Source organism: Lissotriton helveticus, chromosome 5_1 (genome assembly GCF_964261635.1).
Source record: "Lissotriton helveticus chromosome 5_1, aLisHel1.1, whole genome shotgun sequence".
In the NCBI taxonomy this organism is placed as follows: Eukaryota; Metazoa; Chordata; class Amphibia; order Caudata; family Salamandridae; genus Lissotriton; species Lissotriton helveticus.
In genome coordinates this window covers 148,109,295-148,123,038 of record NC_136065.1, presented here as the reverse complement: position 1 = coordinate 148,123,038, position 13,744 = coordinate 148,109,295, and the positions used below count along the sequence as shown (strand labels likewise).

Genomic DNA, 13,744 nt, shown 5'->3' with positions numbered 1-13,744 from the left:
GGACACCGGCGAAACTAGAGAGAGTTGGGGCAAGCGACAACAGCGAGTGCTGGAACTGCCACAAAGCAAGGGGGGACCTAGCCCACATGATATACGACTGCCCCAAAGTCAAAGCGTTCTGGAGCAAAGTATACAACCTAATAGACTCGATCACGGGTTGCCAGATACAACGAGGGCTAGCAGGGATAATTACCGGTTTCCTAGAGCCACAACTCCAATCCAAAGAAATACGAGATTTAGTAGACATGCTCCTGGCGGCAGCTGTTAAAAATATTCTGGGATACTGGAAAAACTCCAGCAAAGCCACCTTCAAGCGCTGGTTCAACTGGGTAACATTCCTCAGAGGGGCAGACAACATCACCGCCAAACACAAGGCGGCGAACCACACAGCCAAAGAAGACATGTGGGCAGCCCTAGACGAGTATCGGACGCAATAAACCCCCCCCCCCTTTTCTCTTTTCTTCCTTCTTTCTCTCTCTCTTTGCTACCACCGAGCAAGCATACATGTAAAGCAGCCCAAGAAAGACAACTGTATACAATGTACATGTGAAACTTATTCAATTCAATAAAATTTTTGAAATAAAAAAAAAAAAAGAAACGACGGAAGCAGGCGCACCTCTCTCGGAGCAGCCGAGAGAGCCGGGGCACAGTGACTGGCGCCGCTGGTGGCTTGCCTGGCAGCAGGTGGCAAAATGCGTGACAATGCATTTCAGTGCGGTGATGCGGATCACCGCATTGAAATGCGTGAGCGTCACACCTGTTGCGTGACGCTTGGCAGGACTGAAAGTGTAATTATTACTGTAAAAATGTAATCCTGAGTGAATTTACTATTTGTATATATATATATATATATATATATATATACATATATATTCCCAGTACAATGTGATCCAGCAGAAATTGAGAGCGCTCCACAGCGTGTGCTAGCTCAGGGGTCGGATCCAGACCCAAGTATTATTTTTGAACAAAGGGAGCAGCACATCCAGGATATTTTCAAAGCTACTTTATTAGAGCTTCACCCCACCAACGCGTTTCAGCCTCAACAGGCTTTGCTCACGGTCAGTTAGTCCTTCAACTCTTTTTACATTTATACTAGCCCATTTTAGCCATTATGAGGCATTATGGGATACGTAGTTTTAACTCAATTTCAAAAAATTATTTACAAAAAGAAAGACTGGTGTTTTTCACAATTTTAACTTTTTTAGGTGTCAGATGCTTCATATTCAGTTCATATGGGCAATTTGAGTTTTCACAGTTCATAAGGGATTAGTTCCCAGATCAGTTTTCAAGGCTATACCCAACGAACCTTGAAAACTGATCTGGGAACTAATCCCTTATGAACTGTGAAAACTCAAATTGCCCATATGAACTGAATATGAAGCATCTGACACCTAAAAAAGTTAAAATTGTGAAAAACACCAGTCTTTCTTTTTGTAAATAATTTTTTGAAATTGAGTTAAAACTACGTATCCCATAATGCCTCATAATGGCTAAAATGGGCTAGTATAAATGTAAAAAGAGTTGAAGGACTAACTGACCGTGAGCAAAGCCTGTTGAGGCTGAAACGCGTTGGTGGGGTGAAGCTCTAATAAAGTAGCTTTGAAAATATCCTGGATGTGCTGCTCCCTTTGTTCAAAAATAATACTTGGGTCTGGATCCGACCCCTGAGCTAGCACACGCTGTGGAGCGCTCTCAATTTCTGCTGGATCACATTGTACTGGGAATTCCTTGCAGAGAGAAGCGCCCGATCCTGACTGCATACTGAGGAGACTACTTCCTGATGGACACAGCCTCTCGCTGACGAGCAGAGATACCGCGCGGCAGAAACGGCAGGTCGGCTGTGGAGCTGCACGGACTCGGAACAGCCCGTCAAGAGGTCAGTGCTTTGAAGAAATTTCATTTTTCAGCAGCGGGAATCGAAGCGGCCGAGTTGGGCAGTTGTTCAGAGACGCCGGTAGTTAATAATAAACGAACGGCTGACAACTGCTCACCGGGCCAGGACACAGAGCGTCTAAAGTGAGCAGAAATAATCACCCTTTATGTAAATGGTGTTATCGGTGTAACAAACTGAAAGCTAACAGCATAATGGAAGCGCGCGCAGCAAAACGTGCTTCTAAAGCTTCTACAATGTTTAAATCTGGGGCAACAAACAGTATGGCAGATGAAAGTGCCGTAATGCCAGATAAAATGAATACAACGCTCAAACATCAAATCAATTTATTAGAGCGACTTTATAAAAAAGAAATCAACAAAAGCTGGGAAATAATAGCACTTGAAAACTATGTGGAGGTCAAGCGGATACCAAGAGGTTTACGTATATTTACCATGCCAACACATCCAGACACAAAACAGGAACTGATATTAGAATGGATAGAAAACAACACCATTTGCTCACTCAACATGATGAGAATTCTAATTAAACACGCAAAAATAGACCTTGATGAACTAACAACCAGGATTAAAGAGGCAGAGGACAAACTACAAAGTGAAACCAATCAGGATGAACTCACAAAATTGAGACAAGAAATGGAAAAAAGGCTTGACATGTATGAGAAAGAGGTGGAGGAAAGGAAAGAACGAAAGTTCAAACGGGATGAACAGGATTATCTACGTGGCAGAATTTTGACATTTGCACGACGATATGACAATTTAAAGAAGAACTACCCAGCATATAAAGCACCATCAAGTGCAAGTGAGTCAGACGTAAGTGAAGATGGAACCATACGTCAGACACCCCAGACAAAAAACTTGTCTGTTTTAGAAGAAGTAACGCTAGTGAATCTGGAAAAGAGTATCTCACGTGGCGGAGGAAGGGGAAGAAGACCATTCCAAAGAAGAGGCCGGGGAAGAGCAGCACCAGTACAACAACCCCCCGCACCAGCACCAGAAAAACCCGCAGATCCAAGCAACGCAAGAAGGCAATATCCCCTCCGCAACCGGAAGTAGTGAATCTAATTGTCAATCTGTCCAACTATCAACTATCTGACAATGAAACAAAAGTGCTAAATAAAGGCTTATCATTCTGCCCTGAATCTCACTTTGATTACACGCAGACCAAAATCGACCTCTACAAATTCGTTCGAAAATTAAAATTGGCTAAAATACATGCGAATAAATCTCCTACTCAAATTGGCGAAAATCCAGGCGATATCAGTGAGGAAACAGAAAGACCAACCACAATAGAACAACTACCTGATATTAGAGAAACCTTTGTAAGGATGTTTGATCAAGAAAATCAAAACCTCTCGGATACCCAAATGTTGGAGCGAATGGATATAAGAACAAATGAGAGACCTGAAACGGGGTTAAGAAGGAAGTCCCAATTCTATCCTGTTTTGTCACCTGGAAATAAAATTGATCTATTTTCGGATGCTGTCAATGAGGAGCTGGACAAACTACAAAAGACAAGAAACAACAGCAGGGAAAACCTAACAACCGAAGAAAGGAAAGCACTTAAATCACTCATGGACAACGGCTCAATTACAATCAAACCCGCTGACAAAGGGGGCAACATTGTAATAATGGATACCATCGACTATAAGAAAGAAGCCATGAGACAATTAAATCAACAACAAAATTACTCTAAACTCTCTAATAATCCTAGCGCTAAGATGTTAAAAGAACTAAAAGAGCATCTGAATGAGTGGCATCAAAAAGGATTATTAAATGATGAAGAGAAGAAATTTCTAAATATAGACTTTCCAACAATGCCCTGCATATATTTTCTGCCGAAAATACATAAGACATTAATAGATCCTCCAGGCAGACCAATTGTGTCTTCTTGCAGCTCCATCTATGAAAACCTATCGAGATATGTGGACACTTTTCTGGCACCAATTGCCCAAAGCATGCCTTCCTACATCAAGGATACTGGGCAATTTCTCCGAATAATTCAGGATATAACTTGGAACGAACAATATCTATTAGCAACAATAGATGTTGTTTCCCTGTATACCTCGATTAGACATGATGTAGGCATTGAAGCATGACAGTATTTCTTGAAACAGCGAAGCATTTCAACCTTAGAGCACACCAACATGCTCTTGAAAATGATTAAGATCTGCTTATCAAATAATGTTTTCTTATTTAATCAAGAGCTATATAAACAAGAGTGTGGGACTGCCATGGGCATTTCATTTTCTCCCAACTATGCCAATATCACCATGGGATGGTGGGAGAAAACCATTGCTTGGAACACAGACAATCAATCAGACCTGAATCGGATCATATTGTGGGTCCGGTACATAGATGATCTGTTTATAATTTGGCATGGATCTGACTCTGACTTCCGCAATTATTTTTCTAAACTAAATCAAAATACAGTAGGTCTACAATTCACGTGCACCACAAGCACAAAGAAAATTGCGTTTTTGGACACTGAAATTTACATCTCAGATGGCAAACTAGAGTCCACTTTGTTCCGCAAAAAGACAGCAACTAACAGTGTGCTACATGGCACAAGCTTTCACCCACAAGCACTGATTAAAAGCATCCCATACGGGGAATATATCAGACTAAAAAGAAATTGCTCCAAACCTGATGATGCAGAAACAAAAATCAATGAAAGCAAGATGAGATTCAAATCACGAGGATATCATGATCGAGTCCTGAAGAACTCTAAAAAGAAGGTTGATCAAAAAACAAGAACAGAACTACTGGTGGAAAAACCAAAGAAAGCAGTGGAAAAAGACCCGCCGAGATTTATAACCACATATAACAAGGAAAGTGGAATGATCGCCAACAAAATGAAGAAGTATTGGCATCTCATATCCGGGGACCCGGATATAGGAGAGCTAGTAGGAAAACAACCACAAATAACCTACAAAAAAAACAAATCTCTTCAAGATTGTTTGGTAAACAGCTACTTTCAAGTCAAGATGCAAACAGACTGGTTGACAAATCAACGAAAAGGATTCAAGCCTTGCTCCAGCTGCAAGGCCTGTAAAATTGGCATGAGTAAGAAATCGATTGAAGAACCCAACGGCAAGATGATGCAGATTGACCAACAGATCACATGTACTTCTAAAAATGTTGTATATGTGATCGAGTGCAAATGTGGCAGCAAATATATAGGCAGCACGACCTGCATGTTGAAAAAAAGAATTTTGGAACATATTAGAGCAGTAAAAAACAAAAATATGCTCTATGCCACAGCAAAGCATGTCAACACTTGCCAGAACGGTGATTGGAAAACTATGAGATTTTACGGACTCAAAATGCTCACGAAAACGGAAAGAGGCGGTGACACAGTTAGGAAACTGAGACAGATGGAGTCCCGCCTAATCATCCGTTTTCGAACCAAAATGCCAAGAGGTATGAACTTTGGGGAAGACCTTCACATACACTTGGAGTGACTGTTACTAAAGGCCAGCTTAATCTAAATACAACAGGGTACTATACCCAACGAACCTTGAAAACTGATCTGGGAACTAATCCCTTATGAACTGTGAAAACTCAAATTGCCCATATGAACTGAATATGAAGCATCTGACACCTAAAAAAGTTAAAATTGTGAAAAACACCAGTCTTTCTTTTTGTAAATAATTTTTTGAAATTGAGTTAAAACTACGTATCCCATAATGCCTCATAATGGCTAAAATGGGCTAGTATAAATGTAAAAAGAGTTGAAGGACTAACTGACCGTGAGCAAAGCCTGTTGAGGCTGAAACGCGTTGGTGGGGTGAAGCTCTAATAAAGTAGCTTTGAAAATATCCTGGATGTGCTGCTCCCTTTGTTCAAAAAAAATATATATATATATATATATATATATATATATATATATATATATATATATATATATATATATATATATATATATATATATATATATATATATATATATATATATATATATATATATATATATATATATATATATATATATATATATATAACTATGTGTAGTACTTTATACTTACTACCATTCCTATGTGGTTTTATAGTTTACCCGTTTGTATTTCTTCCTTGAGTTAGTCTACAACTTGTACATTTACAACAACAAAAAATCTGTTTGTATCTCTTCCTTGAGTGACTTTACAACTTGGACATATTTGCAGTTTTTTGTTTGCATCTCTTCCTTGAGTGACTTTCCATCTTGTACATTTGACATTTTTTCTGTTTGTATCTTTTATTGTAACTCATGTAATCCAAAGGCGTTATGTAACGCAACTGGTTCTTTGGTAAAGCGCTCTGACACCTTCGGGCAATGTTGGCGCTATATAAAATCACATTAAATAAAATTAAAATTAAAAAAAAACAGCTTACAGTGCATCGGCGCCATCTTGGATGGGAATGGGCAGCTGCTCTTCTTACTTGAGCAAAAACCGCATGCTTAGTATAGTGCTAACGACGCTGTGATTTTCAACTAAAAAGTAAAGTGCTCTTACCACCACGGGAAAGAAAAATGTAGCACTCTTTGGCACGCATGCACATCACAATTTAGAACAAATTTGACATTTCAATACCTATCATTCTTTCTACTGTTAAGGAAAGTTATATTACTACCGACTTTTCATGATATCTAGCATTCGAACGGTCGCTTGCAATTATAAATGCACGTGTAGGAGAACTGAGTGAGAGAGAATAGATGAATTTCGATGTACGTCTTCTACTGAGGGATATTAACCATTCTAAGATGGCCGCGTTGGAGACACTTCATGTTTCGTCCTTTGTTTCCGTCGAGGGTCCTGCTTGCCGCTTGAGAGAGCAGGAGCGGTGAGAGTGAACTTCTTCTGGAAGGGTGCGCCGTGCTGACGGTCCCTACCAGGAGGTGTGCCGGATCCGGCTCCGCCGTTCCTGTTTGCACCTCATTGTGTTCCTGCCTCAACGCGCGTGGCTTTCCTTGTCGCCACGTAGCAGAAATTGAGTGGTACGTCTGAAGCAGGCAGTTAGTTGCATTCCTAACAGGACCTGCGAGTGCCGGCTCAGAACCGACGCTGATTCCCAGGCAAGACACTGGCCCCTCCATCCCTGCTGCTGAGGGGACCGGGCTGGAGCTGCACGGTTCATAGAGGGACGGAGCCTGCTCTCACGTGGGTGCAGTTCAAGCTCTGATGCTCTTCTTCACCCCGCAACCAAGTTGTGTTGGGCTTTACCATGTGGAAGAAGTGACCGGCACCCCGAAATATCACTGACATTTAGTGGTATGCCGAAAAGCTGACACGTCAGCGCGAAGTGGTCCCTGGTATCCTTGGCAGCAGAAGCATAACAACATCCGAGGAAGATCCGTGGAAGTGAAAAACGTACCAAAACAAAAACTTCGAAGTCAAAAGCTAATCAACCATTGCAAGAATCAGCCACGGAAGGCTCTTTGAAACGAGGGCTCCAGAGAAACATCAATAAGAGTGCAAGAAGTAGATGCACTGACAAATTGGCAAGCATCCGGTGCAGCATTTCATCAGTGGAAGCAACAAGCGCACCAACAAAATCAATGAGAGATCCCAGTGACAGCCGCAACAACCTGCAGTGAAAGGTCTGTAGAAGTTGCGGACTAGAACAATAACGGTGTTGTCGGTATCCTCAAGATAATTACCTTCATAAGACTGTGCACGAAAAACACCATTAATGATTACGCGCATGCAAATGATTAAAAAGTAACCAGGTGTCTCAGTGAAGAAAGGGATCGCTAATAGCTACTGTTTATGAACTTTGCTTGAACTGAGGCAAATTTGAGTATGGCAATGGAATTCAGTCGTCCCCAAGGTCGTATTACAAGAACTTCTTTGTGCCTGCTTTTTGTATTTCTGATTTCTTCAGTGTTCACTGCAGATGATTACTATAACTTACTTGGCGTGTCCAAAGAAGCAAGCAGTAGAGAAATTAGGCAAGCCTTCAAGAAGCTAGCGCTAAGACTGCATCCGGACAAAAATATGAATGATCCTGATGCACATAATAAATTCGTGAAAATAAACCGAGCCTATGAAGTACTAAAAGATGATGATCTCAGGAAGAAGTACGATAAATATGGAGAGAAAGGCCTGGAAGACGAACAGCATGGGGGAAGATATGAAAGTTGGAACTTTTATCGCTATGATTTCGGGATTTATGACGACGATCTTGAAATCATAACTCTAGACTTTGGGGAATTTGATGCTGCTGTGAACTCTGGCGAGATATGGTTTATCAATTTCTACTCCCCTCGATGTTCACATTGTCATGATTTGGCCCCCACATGGAGAGAATTTGCAAAGGAAATGGATGGCATAATACGCATTGGTGCTGTGAACTGTGGTGATAATAGAATGCTTTGCCGCAACAAAGGAGTTAATAGCTATCCAAGTCTACACATTTTTAAAGTTGGAACTAACACCATAAAATACTATGGGGACAGGTCAAAGGAAAATTTAATCACTTTTGCTATGCAGTATGTCTCAAGTTCTGTAACAGAGCTATGGGCAGGTAATCTTGCTACTGTTGTTGAAGAGTCCTCATCCTCTGGCATTGGTTGGCTGATCACCTTCTGTGCAGATACAGGGGATTGTTTGTCTACACAAACACGTCTTAAATTGGCAGGAATGTTGGAAGGTCTCGCAAATGTTGGCTGGATGGACTGTACTACGCAGGGCAACTTATGTGTCAATTTAGAAATTACATCTAGTACAACAACATACTTTCCACCCGGGCAAGAAATAAGTAATAAAAATAAAGAAGGTGTTTTGTTTGTCAGCACGTTAGAAGCTAAAGAGATATATACAGAAGTTATGCAACATCTACCAGATCTTGAAATTATCAGTGCAGATTTGTTTCAGAGCGAAATGGCTCACAATCCTTGGCTGATTTTCTTTACATTTGGCGAAGACTTAAAGTCAGGCATGCCAGAGTATAAAAAACTGAAAGCTTTATTGAAAAGCGAGCATATTCAGGTTGGGAAGTTTGATTGCCGTTCTGCACCGGATATCTGCAGTCAACTATATGTTCATCAGTCTTGTGTGGCAGTATTTAAAGGGAAAGGAATAGAGGATTATGAAATTCATCATGGTAAGAAGATTATCTATGACATTGTTGCCTTTGCTAAAGAGAGTGTTGCTGCTCATGTTGTAACGCTTGGACCACACAACTTTCCTGGCAATGAAAAAGAGCTTTGGCTTGTTGACTTTTTTGCTCCCTGGTGCCCTCCTTGCCGTGCCTTATTGCCAGAATTGAGAAAAGCATCAAAGCAACTCAATGGTCAGGTTAAGTTTGGCACCCTTGATTGTACCATCCACGAAGGGCTGTGCAACATGCACAACATTAGAGCCTATCCAACAACAGTTATCTTCAACCAGTCCAACATTTATGAATATGGAGGGCATCATTCTGAAGAACAAATCTTGGAGTTTATTGTGGATCTTATGAATCCTTCTGTAGTTAGTCTAAACATGGACACCTTTAATGAATTGGTTAAGAAAAGAAAGCATGATGAAATATGGATGGTAGATTTTTACGCCCCGTGGTGTGGGCCATGCCAGGCTTTGATGCCCGAGTGGAAACGGATGGCCAGGCTTTTAAGTGGAGTAATCAATGTAGGCAGCGTGGACTGCCAAAAATATTCTTCCTTGTGCCACCAAGAAAATGTTCAGGGGTATCCCGAAATTCGACTGTTTCCCCAAAACCCAAATACAGCTTACCAGTATTATAAGTACAGTGGTTGGCACAGGGATTCTTATTCTCTCAGAAACTGGGCTCTCGGATATCTTCCACGAGTTTCCATTGATCTGACGCCTGAAAGTTTCAAGAACCAAGTACTTCTTGGCAAAGATCATTGGGTGATTGATTTTTATGCTCCCTGGTGTGGTCCTTGTCAACATTTTGCTCCAGAATTTGAAGAGATTGCCAGAACTCTCAAAGGGAAAGTAAAAGCTGGAAAAGTGGACTGCCAAGCATATGACAGCACATGTGGCAGTGCTGGCGTCCAAGCCTATCCAACAGTAAAATGGTATCCGTACTTGGGTGAAAAAAAGAGAAGTGCTCATGGTGAATATATTAACAGCAAGGATGCAAAAGTTATAGTTGATGTATTGACACACAAACTCGAAAAAATAAAACCTCCAGCAAAGAAAAAGAAAACTAAAAAGGATGAACTCTGAACTTCACAAGAAAGACTTCACAAGTACATTGACAAAATGAGACCAGCGAACACAGAAAATAGGTCATCTTTGGAAAAGTATTTCATAGAGCACTTCAGTTTTCTGTTACGCCTACTGGTCTTCATTGATGGGCGTTGCTGTTTGCCATTTCTGCCCTACAAGCTGTGACCAGAGATATTTAGAAGGCACTGGAACTTGAAACAATGCGTCTTAGGTGGTGGAAGTTTTAAACTGGGAATTGTATGAAGAGTAATGCAAGTTGAACTCTGGATTGGGAAGAAAGAGTTATTTCAATAATTTATGCTGTTTTCTGTTGTCTTTTATGCCATACTATCTTATGGTGACAGGGCATTACTATCACATCTTTCATCAGCTAGGTTATTCACTATTTTATTTGGAATTTCCTGTTAGCGGGCACCAGGCCAAAGTCATCCGAGAGCTTTACAAGATAAAACATGCATGGTTAACACCGAATATTATTAACCTGTCTCCTGAAACACATTTTAAAGGCAAACTGAAATGTATTAATGGATGGAGCAGAAAGAAAAGGTTTATACTTTTTTTCCCTCGGGTGCCAATACAATGTGATCATTTTAGTGCCAAGAAGTTCCAAAAGTGGTTGTGATTTCAGGAAATGTCTGTGAAATTGTATTCTGGGAGTGTAATGTAGTCCCCCCCCCCCCAAATCTCAAAATTACTGGCTAAGGGAAGAAAGTTCAGAACCCCTATGCCTTAATCAGTTGTGCACTAGAGGGATGCCTGGCTTGTGCTTTTGCACTAGGCAATAATGGGAGGATTGGGAACCCCTTTTGTTATGATCTGTTGGCTAACAGTAACTTCAGCAGTCTGCCTCCACTGTGGTTTGATCTGCTTGTAACGCCAATCCATAGTATAGCCTGCTGCTAAGATATATACTGATTGTTGAAGGCCCTGAACCCACGTTATAGGTCCAAGCTGCATGCAAGGGTCTATAACGTGGGGAGGTCTTTAATAATCGGCATAGCCTGAGGCAGAAGGGCTATAAGGCTATTTGAATATTCCACCCACGTAGGGTAGAATGTACTAAATTAAAAAGGGGAAAACAGAAAGACAAACTTTGGAATGTTGGAGCAGAAGCCTTATACCAGCCATTATAAGCCCAGAGCAACTCCATTGTCTTCAATGGAACTCCCAAAATTCCATTGTTCTAATAAACAATCTGATACTTTGCCTTCAACGGTGTTGAGGCTTTACTTACCTGAACCAGCCCAGGGCATATCTTTGAAAGTCTTCTGTAATCCCATTGACAAATAATGAAAACTACTTTCTTAGGTTGATCATATGGCAATATAGAAATCCTTTTGAGTCGCTGCTTCCCATACTTCTTGTCTGTTCTTACTCATTTGCACTTTGGCTCCTCGCCTTAACAATCCAGCAAGAGGCCTACTCCATCCCTGTATCTGAAAATGTAAGTAATCATCAGTACTGGTTTTCTACCTGCCAGTAGGCCTGCAATTTTATATTTATAAGAATGTATTTTCTCAACTTATGTTTTATTAACGATAGCCCCCAGAAGCAGTTGTTGCTGTTTTGTTTATTATAGAAATAGCTCGGAAGGTTGTTAATATACATTTCATTTTTGAGGAAGTAGAAGGAGAGATAGAGATTATGATTATTTAATGTTCCGTGGTTTAGCTCTTAGACCAAACAGAAAGTTTATCAACCTTAAGATTTGGGTAATGGATTTTTTTTTTTATTAAACTGAAAATTAAAAGAACTCGCCTCTTCTGTTTTGCTGGTACAAACTTCTGTGTAATTGCTAAAGAACTGCAGTATGATCATGGAAGTATTGATACAACAGCATTTATTTTTGTGAGCTTGCACTTAGCCTGAGAACTAAGAAGATAGTGTGGACTGGCATTGCTTTATTCACGGGTGTCATTAAAACATTAGAATAAAGAATGCTACTGGTGAACTAGAAACGTGTCATAATAATAGAAGAGGTATAATCTATGTAGCTCCCTTGAATTTGGACAATCATTTTACTTTTTTATGTTGTATTTCCCTGAAACAAAGTTAAATTCCAGACCATGGTCCCTTGATGATGCTGAAGAAATAAGAACTGTATAGCGGCCTTAACACGGGCTGCTTGAAATTAGACTCTAGCATGGGGACCCTATCTAAAAATACAATGTTATGAAAGGTCTTGATTATTGAATGTGTCTGGAAGGGTGGTAGAATAACTGTGTCAACTGTTTGCCTGCCAATAGTCATTGAAAGAAAAGGAGTACGCATTGGCACACATAGTACCGTAGGCTTCAAGGAAATGACTACATCACAGAGTCAAGTAGGCTCATAGAATATATATTTGTGTTTTTACTTTGGACCTGATCGCACGTTTTAAACATGTTTTTAGTGGTTATTTTAACAATGGTGGTAAATGCCGGTAGAGTTCTGGTCAACCGTCATTTATCAATCTCGCAGAATCCACCGGTAGTACACAATTTTGTTTTGTGAGTTTACGTTTCACGAAAAACATAGACTCTGATGGCACTATTGTTAGGACATTATATTCAGTCATGTAACATTGAAATTATTCGTTGGCTATTGTTCTTTTCATCTTGCTATCATAATTGGGAATAGGAGGTTGCTTGTTCTTGCAAACATTAGAATCACATCTTTGTACTCCTGTTGCTTGTGAATGACTAGATGTACCTCCAGGATACTGAGTGTTGGTGTAGATACAGTGTAGGTGCCCAGGTCTGTAGACCCTCCTTCCCCATTCACTTTCTGTCCTTACCCATTGAGAAACTAACACCCGTGATGCCACTACTTTTAAAGAAACTAGCAAGAGGGTTTATTTCCAAAATAAGTCAGGTCAATTAACATACCCGTTAGATAATCTTTCTCGAGTAGATCAGATCCCAGGGCAGGTAGCCCAGTACACCAGACGTACTTCAGCAAAGTATAATACTGTCCCTTTCGTCTTGCTCACAAGGCTCACTCACCCTCGTTCATATATGCACAATATGAGGTGATGTTAACTTTCATGACAGTTAAGGGACCAGTTTTCCCCAAACCCCAAGAATGCAACCACCATTTTATATGGGAGGGCAGTACAAGAAGCAGGGAAAGAGACAGTCATGTATGTTTGTTGGACTGTTTCTTCTCTTGTATTTACCTTAAGTGCTTGGAGGGCTGCAGTAGCATTTCGTATGAGAGGTCTAGGAAGTAAGGCAGACCTGTCTGACCCTTACTATTGACATGTTTTCCGGTTAAACCTAGACTATAAACTTGTTCTTGCACTCTGTCAGTCCACCTCTTTTCTTGGGCTAAGTTGTGCTTTAGAAAACTCCTTTCATTCATTCATTCAAATCACCACTGTTTACCCAGGATACACAAAACGACTTCAAACACCCTTTAGAGAAATGCCATTTTGTGGTGAAACTTGAAAGCTCAAGGGCTTCACAATGGAGCAGGAATTCACGTCCAACACTTTAAATGTTCACTGTACTTTGCATTTCTAATAGTATTCAATAATGACCACTTCTTTAAGTTCATAGTTGCAGTTTGGGTGACTGCTAGCCTGTCCCAGGAGGATATCAGGCAAACTAGAAACTGGTGTGGTTGAGATACCACCCAGTCAGCACTCCCTGAACAGCTAATACTTCCTCCCCATTTACAATCCTAACTTTCTCCCC

General features: G+C 40.6%; 1 protein-coding gene across 1 annotated transcript; it reads left to right on the top strand.

Moving 5' to 3' along the window:
* The first annotated feature begins 6,683 nt into the window (after window positions 1–6,683).
* Window positions 6,684–11,817, top strand: DNAJC10 (DnaJ heat shock protein family (Hsp40) member C10). The gene has a single exon (XM_078641933.1). The coding sequence runs from the start codon at window positions 7,674–7,676 to the stop codon at window positions 10,062–10,064; it is 2,391 nt and encodes a 796-aa protein (XP_078498059.1). The 5' UTR covers window positions 6,684–7,673; the 3' UTR covers window positions 10,065–11,817.
* Window positions 11,818–13,744: the final 1,927 nt, after the last annotated feature.